This window comes from Chelonus insularis, unplaced genomic scaffold (assembly GCF_013357705.1).
Source record: "Chelonus insularis isolate UGA/USDA-ARS -01 unplaced genomic scaffold, ASM1335770v1 contig_383_pilon, whole genome shotgun sequence".
NCBI lineage: Eukaryota > Metazoa > Arthropoda > Insecta > Hymenoptera > Braconidae > Chelonus > Chelonus insularis.
Window position 1 is genome coordinate 170743 of NW_023276540.1, and position 12849 is coordinate 183591.

Consider the following 12849-nt stretch of genomic DNA (forward strand, 5'->3'; position numbering starts at 1 on the left):
TGTAATACAGAGATTTTATGTGTTATGTCAATTCCTTATCCTTAAGTTTAAACATACTAAAATTTCATGATAATTGGAGATGTGTAACTTAATCTGCATAATTACCGTTTAATGTGCTTATTATGGTGGGTCTTTTAAATGTATTCAATGTTAAATGCCATAAAGAAATTATATATATTTTCTACACACTCTAAAGTGTGTAAAAAGTGTCTACAAACCTTGTGTAGTTTATTTATGGACATTTTACATTGAACCTACTTCAATCGTGTTATTTTAACACGTTTAGATTTACAGTGGTACAACATGTATTCACCAAAGAAAAAGTTTGATGATTTTTTTTTTTTTTTTATTATCAACAATTTCTCAATTTATTTATGATGCAATATTATTTTTGTAATGACTATATTTTCTTTTATAAAAAGAAAATTACACCATTGGAATAATTATTATTTTAATTTGAGAGTTTCTTTTTACTTTATATATTTCTGATTTCTTTATTTATACACATAATCAAGATTTCACTGGTGATACATCTCCATCAACGGTAACTCAATTTAAAATATGAATTCTTCAGAAATATTTCTTCTATAAATTCATGTTTACAATAAAATAAATGACTATGATATAATAATAAAAGTTATGAAATATCGAAAAGAAAGATAGGAGTGAGTGAGATGATTTTTCTCAAGACAATACGGGAAAATTTAATATAAAATATAATATCGGAGCGGGCCAGTTGAAATTTGCTACGTCATCAGGTCTTAGTGAAACCCGAAATACGTGAGTTTGATGTTGAGGGTGCTTAACACGCGAGTTTATAAGAGGTATACCAGCTAAGACGTCGGAAGGCCATTTTATAAGCTATTCATTTTCTCTTGCTATATCGAATAACCTTGCATACATACAATGTAACTTATATATACACACAACATTTTCAGGCCTATTTTAAATCAATGCATTTATCAATTGACTTTGCATTCATCTAGAAGGGTGTTATCACACATCTTTCTAATGATTAATTATTTTTTTAGAATTTCTTATTGAATGAAATTAATCAGTAGACAATAAATTAGTTTTAACAATTAATGAGTGATTTAGGGGAATATATCACAGTTAAAGTTTAACAATAAAACAAATTTTTATCTTGACTTTTGTCTGTTTAAATGCGGAAATAATAAATCTGCTAAATAAATGAGATTAGATTTGAGTAATAAAGAAGATTGATTTTAAGCTTAATCTAGGTTCGCTTTTGGAACCAATTGGTCCTGGAGTTCAGTTATAAATCTCATCCAGATTGCCGACAAGAGGAAATTGGAGATCGTGATATGAAACTATCTACTACATTACATTTACCTCCTTCACGAACAGTAGGATTTCTTGATTTTATTTTATTTTTTTTTTTTTTTCCTCTCTTTACCTCATAGGAATTTGTTCAGCAATTCTGGATATCTATATAATAGCTAAATCACGATTCGTATAAAACCATCCTTTCATTACTTTTACCATTTTTTTCTTCAATGTACTGCATTTTTCTTTATAGAATTTATCTCTGAAAAGCATTTCCTGATGAACAGAAGCTATCAGAAAATAATTCGACTGTTTTCTTTTTCTTTTTAGCTTTCTATTAAAATGAGGAAAAAAATCTCATTATGTAAACTGAAATTTTCCTTTTTTATATACCTCAGTCTTTTAAGTTAATTTATTTTCACTTAATTAATTGTCATTTATTTAGAGTTATAATTAAAAATAATTGATAGGTTTCATCTAATTTGATCGAAAAACTCGGCAATTTTTACATTTCATTTCTTATTTAATAAATTCCTTCAAGACTATTAACACGAACTCATTGCTCATCTATTTTATACTAATTACTCTTATAGTCGATATTCAAGCGTTGAATAGGATTTATATTACATGAAAGCTCACGAACGTTTGATTAGACGTCTGAAGAAAACAGAACAGACTTGGTAAAGTAAAATGGACATTGATGTTGGTGCACGAAAAGATATGTTACTGCATATACATACTAGATAATGGGGGGAGGAGGGGGGGGAAGAGTTGGAAATAAAAAATATCTTTCAAATTAATGAAATTATTTAGAAAATTCAATTCCCCCCCCCTTCCCCCTAACATTATTGATTGAAAAAAATAATTTGAAAAATGTTTCTTTATCGGGGTCTTTTCAATGTCATTCATGTCAATGTCTTGACCATTTTAATTTCCTAGTTTTATTTTTCTCGATTTTTCGTAAGACAATGACAACAAAAGTCCTCTTCTTCGGGAACTCTGCACACGCTTTCCGACCCCATTTCCTTTTCATATTACCATGATTCTTTATACCGTTTTCTTTGTCACTATTTTATCCTCTCAGCTATTATTTTATTATTTGTTCACAACAACATGCTGAAAATGCTTTCAACATTTCCTTTTGATAATTATTCAATCAACTGTTACTCCTCATCAATTCAGTTCTTAAATAAATTGTATATATAATTACTCGAATTACCCTTTTATCTCTTTTCATTATAAGAAAAGCAAATAGTCTTTGAAATGAATCTGGTAATTATTTAAATACGTGTCATAATGATTTTTAAAAATGAAAATAAATATTTTATAAGGATTGTTGTAGTATTTGTTTAATTGATTTAAAAGTAAAGTGTTTGAAAATAATTGAATGAAGACAGTAGATTGTCTTTTGACGTGTGTGTGTGTGATTATAAAGATGAAAAATAATTTATTATTTGACTTATATAGCAAGAAATTGAGATTAGTTAGTGATGGATGAAGTTTTATGAAGAAAATTAAAAAAAAAAAGTCGAATGAATGTGTTGCCAAATAGTGAGGGTAATTCTATAAACGTTAGTGTATCGATTTACCAAGGAAACGGTCACTGTTCAAGATATAAATAGCTCACCGACTATTGTATCAGGTTAGTAATACTAAATGACAATATTAAGTCAAGCGAATTGATTTTTTATCCATTACATTAAATAAATCCCAATAATTTATCGTATCCATCTCATGTGCGTGACCTCTGCACTCAGCTTTGTGTCAAATAAATGAAATGTGTCACATCAAAAGACAATGTGATTGTTATTGAATCATTTTTAAGTACATAATACGTCAATGATCATGCAAATATGGTATTGGATTACATCAATTAATTTTACTTGACAGTATTGGACACGACTACTTATTAGAAAAAAAATCCATTTTTTCGATAAATAGTTTTATTTTTAATTCTTTTATTTGATATTTATAACACTAAATTTTATAAACGTGTTGAAATAACACGCATAAAGTGGGTTTAATGTTAAATATCTATAAACAAACTATACATGGTTTGTGGACGCTTTTTACACACTTCAAAGCGTGTGGAAAATTTATAGTTTGCTCACGGTATTAAAATTGTCTTCAAGAATAACACACTTGGATTTGCAGCGTTGATGTCAAAAATATTGGGAAATGTTTTTAATTAGATAATTAATTAAATTAATAAACATACCCGCGAAAAATAAATTAGTAAATATAAACTTTTTTTTCTGTAATTTGACAAAGTAAAATGACGAAAGTCTAGATGATAAATAAACTTTAAAATGAAAGTATTATTTTTTCAAAAGTACGAACTTTCTCGTTTTTTTTTTTTTTTAATTTTATGTTACAGCTACATTAATTATACTAATGCACTTTCTTTCGTCTTATATACATATATATATGCATATAATTCTTTATTTTCGTCGACTAGTATGTACACCTTTAGAAAGACTGTTCAACTGTTAAAATACCTTTTAATCATTCACTCTTTATTTTTAATAAATTATTTTCTTACTTATCTTTTTGATTGACAAAAAAAATCATTATTACATTGGGTGTAAAAATTAATTCGGTCTGTTTTATTAGAAATTGAATTAAAAATTACCTAAGACGAACAATACTTTGATTGATCTGTTAATTTATTTTATTTAAAAAAAAGAACATTTTTAACAACCAAAAAACACTGCAAATCTTTATGTTTAAAAACTAAACATTTAAAGTTTTTCTTGCCATTTATGGCGTTCAACATTGTAAACACTTTAAGTGTTTCATTACTTAACACTTGAATTTTCTCAGATTTACAGTGAACAGACCGAATTAAATGCATTATTATTACACATCTAGGCGTGTTAAATATGACGTCACTCATTTGATAGACATCGTAGTCACTTTTAATGCGTTTCTAAATGTGTTAAAAGTGACAAGACTGTTAATCAAATGGATGACGTTATATTAAACACATTTAAATGTCTAATAAGAATGCAATTGGATTTACAGTGTAAACAGATAAAAATTGACAATTAAATTTTTTTTTCTCCATTACTGATAATAAAATTAAAATAACATTATTTTGATACAAATGATGAAAAAATATTTTTATAATATTTGAAATCTTAATTTATTGAGATGATATTGAATGATATTGCAATTCGAAAATGCATAATGTAGAGTGTTTATATTACATAATAAGATAAAATGACTAGAAATGGTTTGAAATGTCTTAAATCATTGAGCTAACTTCTTGTTTCTCCAATGTCCTGTTTCATTTCATCTGTGCGCGCGCGTCACTCCTACTCTTTTCGTCCTTCCCGGGATAGAATTGAATGTATGTATATGTAACTTCTAGTGTAGTGTAGCGACCAAGTTATCCTAGTGGTAGCAATTGATCAACGTACATGTATTACATCCCACGCAATTGTCAACTCATTTCTATTTTTCCCTCATTTATCCTTCTTTCGCTTTTAACAGACTATATATAGCCATTATCAACTTTCGTATGACCACTATTATCATCATTCAACAAATGAAACAACTTTTTTTTAAAATCCAATTTTAAAACAATTTCTCATATTTTCCTCTACATCTTTTATTTAATAATAATAACTATCGACGTAAATGTTAAAAGGCCAAATAAATCTTTTCACTCAATCTTTGTCTTTTTAGTTGAAGAAAATCTCTCTAACACCATCATTATGAGTGGGTGAATTGATTCAATTTAATATTAATATTGATAAATATCAAAGTGTCAATTATTAAATCATTAAAACGTCAAAAGATTGAGTAAAATTGTCAACCTGTCAAATGTTGATTATTAAAATTAAAGAAATATTGATTATTATTATTGAATAAAAAAAAAAGAATGTCGAAAAGTGTCTTTTTGTCTAATTGTTAAAGAGTAAGAAGACACATAATAGAAGGTATCTGTGCCGAGGGAAATAGTGTAACGTGCAACCCCAATGGTCAATGAATCTGACGTATAGATAATAGTGATATAGAAATGTTAAAGGGCGAGGAAGTGAGAGAGGAGCAAAACGATGTGGTGATATTTTCGGCCGGGAAGACTAGATTCTCTCTCTGTACTCAGTGATAGGATAGGACTGCTTCACTACAAATACGAGTCAACGAGAGGACGAACGATGCGCATGCGAATATATCACTTTTCGTACTGAACGCCCGGATCTTGTCAGTGCGCTCAGCATCGTTGCCGCGATAACATTTGTAGTCATTATTCATTTGTATTTTATTCATTCGCCTTCTGCAATGTAATCAAGTGATTAGAAATTATGCTTTTTAAATATCTATATATATATAGATATATATAAACCATACATTTTTGTTAAGTTTAATTCGTGATTATGTGTTTTTTAATGTGATTATAAAATAAGAAAAATTTTTTTCGTGTGATAGAAAAAAAAAATTTTTATGACAGCTTGTGGAATAATAAATAATGGTAGGCTATCAAGTTTTTACATATAATAAAATACTTAAGTCATTAGATTGAAAAAAATCGACCATTAAAAATCATCTTTACTTAGAGATTTATAATTATTATGATTATATTTTAATATTTTTGAATTAAAATGTTTAATTTTGTTTGATTTTTATTATGAATATAATAAAATTGTAGATGATAAATAAATAGATGAAATATTTTTAGTCTTGAGATATTAAAGAAAAAATTTTTATTGAAAAAAAAAAAATGTAAATTGTATTTACGTTAACGTATTTTATTTTATCACAACATTTAAATAAATCTAATAATACTTGTTCCTGTTGTTTGATATGTTTCTTTTTATTTTCATTATGAATCATATAACTTTTCAGAAGCCAAGCAACAAGTTTATTATAATAGTAATAATGCACATTGAAAGTAATAAAAATTTTATTCATATAACTTTATTAATTAATTTATTCCAGTAAATATGTATAGATGTATATGTTGATAAATCAATTATGTAGCATCTCAAGTTATAATTAATCAAAATTATTTTTCTTTTATCTCTCATTTCTCCAAGATTTCCGTGTAGACGCTAATAAATATAATAACAATTGGCTCGTTAGTTGCTGAAGCAAACTTGCATAAACTCATCACAACTTGTGCAGTGTCTAAAGATACGATTATTACAAATTTGAGAACTTAACAATTATATTATATTTTATACATACATAGGGGTGAAGTGATATCGAATCTCACAAGTTTACCTAAAACTTTCATATTATCTAAGTATGTAATTGTAACTAAATTTAAAATTTAATTGACTACTTACTCGAATCGATCTGTATTCATTGATTAATAAAAATTATTTCTTCTTTAAATCAGTAAAAAACGTATATAAACTTGTTTCAATGTACTATCGACAACCTGTTAGAATTACCGAAAACTTGGCCAATAGTTACAACGACAACTGTTTGGGTTCAAAATTTGTTGTCCTTTTTAGGTTAAATAATGATACACTGAAAAAAAAATTTTTGTTAAACAAAAAAAAGGTTATTTAATTAATAAAAATGAATTTGGAATGAGATATTTGATTGAAAAATAGATTTTGATATTTGGTTTAAGATTATGGTAAGTTTAAATAGAAGTGACATTAAATAATCTACTTAGAAGTATTAATCATTAGATGCATTAATTATTGATTAAAGGTAGAATTTTTTTGAATTAATTCTTACTTTCTGAGATATCATGGATCGTCAAAAAAATTATCAATCTAATGAAAAATTGGAGTAAACCAATACTCAGATCATTCTGCATGGAGAAAATTTTATAGTAATTTTTAATTGCCAATTTACAGTAAAATTTACCAGCAAAAAAAAAATTAAAAATCACTAGGTTTTTTTTATTTTTGGTAAAAATAGGTAAAAAAGTCTAGTAATTTTTAATTTATTTGCTAGTTAATTTTACTGTAAATTGACAATTAAAAGTTACTATAAATTTTTTTATCTATTATCTTTTTATCATTTTAAGTAACCATCACACTGCAAATCCGAGCAACTTTAAGTATTTAATAATAAAAATGTTTACACCAATATGCATTTAAAATTCGTCTACAAAATTATTATAATTTTTTTAATTGAAAAAATATTACTTGTTCACAGTCAATTTTTTTTCAGTGTATTATTATCTATTTCAACTTCATCTAAAGTTATCTTGTATATTATTAATTCAACAAAATGAATAACTATAATTATTATCAATTAATTATTAAATAATATTCATTGAAAATTTTATCTATTATAATTTAACGGATATCATTATTATTATCATTGCTACTGGTCTAGTGTGTGTATGTATATACATAGATAACTGACATCTATGTTATTCAAAGATGTAGATATATGTATGGTGTATTATCTATATGACAGAGTTTCAAAGAGGTCTCTTAAAAAATCTCACCAATGAAAATTTATATAGACCAAGCTTCAAGTATCCTCCGGCTCATTTGGGCTTTTGCATTCTCCTTCATTGATCATTTCTGCTCTATTTTGTCTCTATAAACATTCTTTTTTTCCTACCATTTTCCTCTTTTACTCTTTTTTACTTACTTTTTTTATTTTTAATAAATTTGTCATGCAGTTTTTAACGTTAAATCGGTTATAAAAGAAATTATTAATTATTTTCAGCATCTAAGCAGGCACAAGTCGATTAATGATTATCAAAAATATTTATGAAGAGATAGCTGTTGGTGACAGTGAAAAACGATCGTGATATATCAAAAAGATGCGATACATGCGCTTTGGAAGGATCTCCTAAAATTCGTGGAAAATAAATTATTTTGTAAAATCACAACGTCAAACAGGAAATAATATATTAATACCATTTTATTGGAATTCTATTAAACAAAATGATAATATACACTAATAAATAAAAACTTACCTAATAATAATAATGGATAATAAAATGAAAATGTCACTCAAATGCCATTCGAATAATTGGAAGGACTGTAAAATTTTTAAATTCATCATCATTATTATTTATCATCTTACAATCATTAATATTCTTTTAATTGTACATAAATAATTAGTCGTGAAAATTCCTCTCATTATAAATCACTTAATTCATAATATATATAAATATAAATACCTTAATGTGTACGTACAATGAACTTAATTCATTGGCGTTGTTTTTATACATATTATACTATTTGCAATCAATCATTTTGTTCATAAAACAATAATGAATAAATAAACAACAATGAGCTATTAATAAAATTAATTAAAAAAAAAAATAACCTAAAAGACAAGTAGTGAAGTTGTGAAAAACAAACTTAATACGCAGACAGATATAAAATGAAAAGAATGAAATGTTATGGATCGAAACTGCCGATATGTTCGTGTGTCAGAATACCAAGAATTGGGCGAAACAAAGTTGGACGATAAGCGTCATTGTTAATGATGCGAGATCTCAACGCCAGTGCATGTAACGAATTGTATGAGGACGTCGAGTGGTCAGGACCGGGTATCGTTGGAACCCTCGTCGTCCTCGCTATTGTTGATGTTATGGTCATTCTTGGCAATGTTCTTGTAATACTCGCCGTTTACCATACCACCAAACTAAGAAACGTCACCAATATGTTCATCGTCAGTCTTGCTGTTGCTGATCTTCTTGTTGGGGTTGCTGTTCTTCCTTTTAGCGCTACATGGGAGGTTTTTAAGGTAAAATATTTTATTTCCAATCAATTGTATTCAGAATAAAAATAATTTTTGGTTATTATTGTATTTATTTGATAAAGGTTTGGATATTTGGAGATTTATGGTGCTCTGTATGGTTAGCTGTTGATGTGTGGATGTGTACAGCATCAATTTTAAATCTATGTGCAATAAGTTTAGATAGATATCTTGCTGTTACAAGACCCGTGAGTTATCCTCAGGTAAATTATTATTTTACTTTAAAGTATTTAATATTCATTAAGCGTTGAGCCTCTATAAAATATAACTGTATTAACCATTATCATGCTAAATTTAAAAGCAACCTATTCTCTTAAGATTAATTTAACCACAGCTTTTTGTATAATTAAAAATTTTTGTCAAGTTTATTTTCGAAAATCAATAAGCTATTGACCCAATAAAGATATAAAAAACAAATAATGTAAATAAAATATGTTTGATAAATTTGTAAATGTCAGTAGCTTAGTTTATTAAAACTGACAAACAAATTTGATTACAAATTATTTGAGACAAAAGTAAATTTTTAAAAACTAATGCATCAGATAATGTCACCGAAAAGAGCCAAGTTACTCGTGGCAGCCGTCTGGGTATTAAGCTTTGTCATTTGCTTTCCACCTCTAGTTGGTTGGAAAGATCAAAGGGTATGAAAGCTTTTCTATGGATACGTTAATTAACGTTGATATAATAATTGATAATTTTATATGATGTATGTTTCTAAACAGTCACATCCACAACAGAATGACGTATTGACATTTGAACAAAACGGACCGTTTAACAGCACGACAATACTCGTTCCGGTTAAACCATGCCCTTGGATATGTGAGCTTACCAATGACGCCGGTTATGTTGTCTACAGTGCTCTTGGGTCTTTTTACATACCGACACTAGTAATGCTTTTTTTTTATTGGAGAATTTATAATGCAGCCGTGTCAACGACTAAGGCTATTAATCAGGGTTTTCGAACGACCAAAGGATCAAAAATGCTAGGATCAAGGTAATATTTATGATTAATTATAGTATTTAATTCTGATGGATAAATAAATATTAAAATCTGTAAATTTTAATTAAAATTACGAATTTCAAAAATCAACTCCATTAGAATAACTCCTTAATAGGAAGTTAATAAAAATTTTTCATTAAAATCGATTTGAACTTTTAACAGTGACTATATAATACATTATACTCTTCTCGAAGTATATTTACTCAACTTCACTTCAAGTTCAAAGTTTAAATGTATCTATATAGTTACTTTGAGATCATTATAACTCCTAAAAGTCATCATGTGGTTTCATGTATCATATTGTTACTGTAAAGTTATTAGAAGATTTATTTCAATAATATTGTTTTACAACAACAGGTTTGACGAACAAAGATTGACATTAAGGATTCACAGAGGCCGAGGTAGTGTTTACAATGGAGGTAATAATACCAGTCCCAAAAGCCCAGAGTCTAGTCGGAGTGCATCTGTACGAAAAGATAAGATCAAAATATCTGTATCATATCCTAGCACTGAAACTCTCAACACTAAATACAATACTTTAGAACGTACTCCGTCAAGGTGTTCACAAATGTCAGTACATTACAACAGTAATGGACAAACACAAAGTCATCTGTGCCCTACATCTAGGAATACTCATCTTAAGGTGTATATATATATCTTTCATAAAGATTTTCTTTTGTTGCAAGTATTTGTTTCTGTTTTCGCATTTTTTTTTTCTAATCTAAATTAATCTCTTACAGCTATTATTTGAATTTATATGATTATTTTTATATATCGATATTTATATGCAAATATAGCAGATGGTAGAAATTTTAAAATCTAGTTGTCTAGAAATTGTTCATCAAAAGATACAATTTAACAACAAACTGAATTGTATATGTCGTCTATATGTGCATGGACATTGAGTGAATTCAATACTGCACATTGACCAGTACAGATAGAACAAGAGGTGGATGCGAATGACATTTATTTTGTCAATTGTAGTACGAAGCTTGATCAAGTTGTGTAGCCATCAAGTGAGCCCTGCAGACTTGTTTGTGTGGTTTTAATTATCAATGTCTATATAACTAAATAAACTAGTCAATTAATGTCCGAGAAATTTCCCGATGAATTTATTTTTTATATCAAGTTATTATTTTTTAATTTTTTTTTGTTTTTTTTTGGATTTTATTTTTGAAAATTTATTATAATTAATTAATATTGTGATTAAAAATTAAAACAATAAATTAAAAATGATACTTTAAATGTAGGTCGGTGGTGTAGTTCGAGTTGGTAGTGCAAGAAGACCTAGTCGTCGGAATAGTTGTGAAAGTCAGGTAACTGGAGATGAGGTTTCACTTCGTGAACTAACTCCTGGTATTGAAGAGAAACCACCACGTGTGATGAAAATGGGCAAAAGAAATATAAAAGCTCAGGTATTTTGTATGAATAACCACCCAATTTATTCTAATTATTCAGATAAATCAATAGATATTCAATGAAAATTTTAGGTAAAGAGATTTCGAATGGAAACAAAAGCAGCAAAAACTCTTGGTATAATAGTAGGAGGATTTATACTGTGTTGGTTACCATTTTTTACAATGTACATGGTACGAGCATTTTGCCCGAATTGCATTCATCCAACAGTCTTCAGTGTTCTATTTTGGCTTGGATATTGTAATTCTGCTATAAATCCATGTATCTACGCACTCTTCAGTAAAGATTTTAGGTTTGCATTTAAGAGAATTATTTGTAACTTCTTTTGCAAACGAAATAAAAATTCCTTACGCCGTGGGAGTGATGGCAGCCAATTGGCAACAAGGTTATTCTATTATTAATTATAAAAATAAATGTAGTATTATAGTCATTAAATAAATAATACTATAATGGTATCATTAAGTAGCACATTTATAGTTTATTAACGTCAATTAACTACTTTTTAATAAAATTATTACATATATATTATATAAATAATAAATATATAGTAGTTTAATTATATATTCATATGTTATTATCATTTATAGGAATGATAGAAGTCTAAACTATTCAATACGGATACGACAACATGGTGTGTCAATTGATGATTCTGATCCTGATCCAGGCTCCGATCATAACACCCACTCACAAAGTGATTCGAGGTGACTTTAGCACACGTAAAAAATCCACTTACATCGTTCATATACATCAATACATCAATATTATGATGCTTAATTGTGTGCTGTCGCAACGAATTATGCAAGTGCCGATAATAAGTGATTTAATATTGTCTGATCTCTATATTATATCAGACCAATTCCTTCTCTCTATACTTACCGTCCTATTCTGTAAAACATTCTCGTGCAGTACTAATCGATCAATCATCATAAATACCACCGAATTCTGACGAGTGTAAATCTCTTCTAGTCTTTTTATTGATTCAAAAAACAAGTGAATAAGTTAAATAAAATAATAATAATGTTATTATACAATTGAAATGACATGGAAAAAATATGTATCGAGTCATCTCGGCTTTGGTATGAAAGAATAATGTTAATTTTTATTATTGATGATAAAGAATTTATGTATTATATTAATTGTTATATGTATATATGACTACTTTCCGTATGTATATATTTATAAATATATGTATAAATGTACCGTTACTACGGTATTTATTTAAACAAAACAAAAAAGAATATATATATATATCTATATATATATTATTCTCGAAAAAATTTACAAAACATAATCACAAAGTGTAAATATGTAGGTAGAAAAAAAAAATAATTATTAAAGCAGCAGACTTTTAAAGTATAAGAAAAAAGTATACATGTTATTATACATATCATTAGCTGAGAGTGTAATCAAGCCAACTCCATTAAGAAAAAGGTTTACAGAGAAAAAAAAAACCC

General features: G+C 27.3%; 1 protein-coding gene across 1 annotated transcript; it reads left to right on the forward strand.

Moving 5' to 3' along the window:
- The first annotated feature begins 8306 nt into the window (after positions 1–8306).
- Oamb (Octopamine receptor in mushroom bodies) lies at positions 8307–12846 on the forward strand. The gene is made up of 8 exons (XM_035084153.1): positions 8307–8967; positions 9045–9182; positions 9522–9620; positions 9702–9973; positions 10337–10622; positions 11230–11394; positions 11470–11780; positions 11983–12846. The coding sequence occupies exons 1-8, from the start codon at positions 8704–8706 to the stop codon at positions 12098–12100; spliced, it is 1653 nt and encodes a 550-aa protein (XP_034940044.1). The 5' UTR covers positions 8307–8703; the 3' UTR covers positions 12101–12846.
- The last annotated feature ends 3 nt before the right edge of the window (positions 12847–12849 follow it).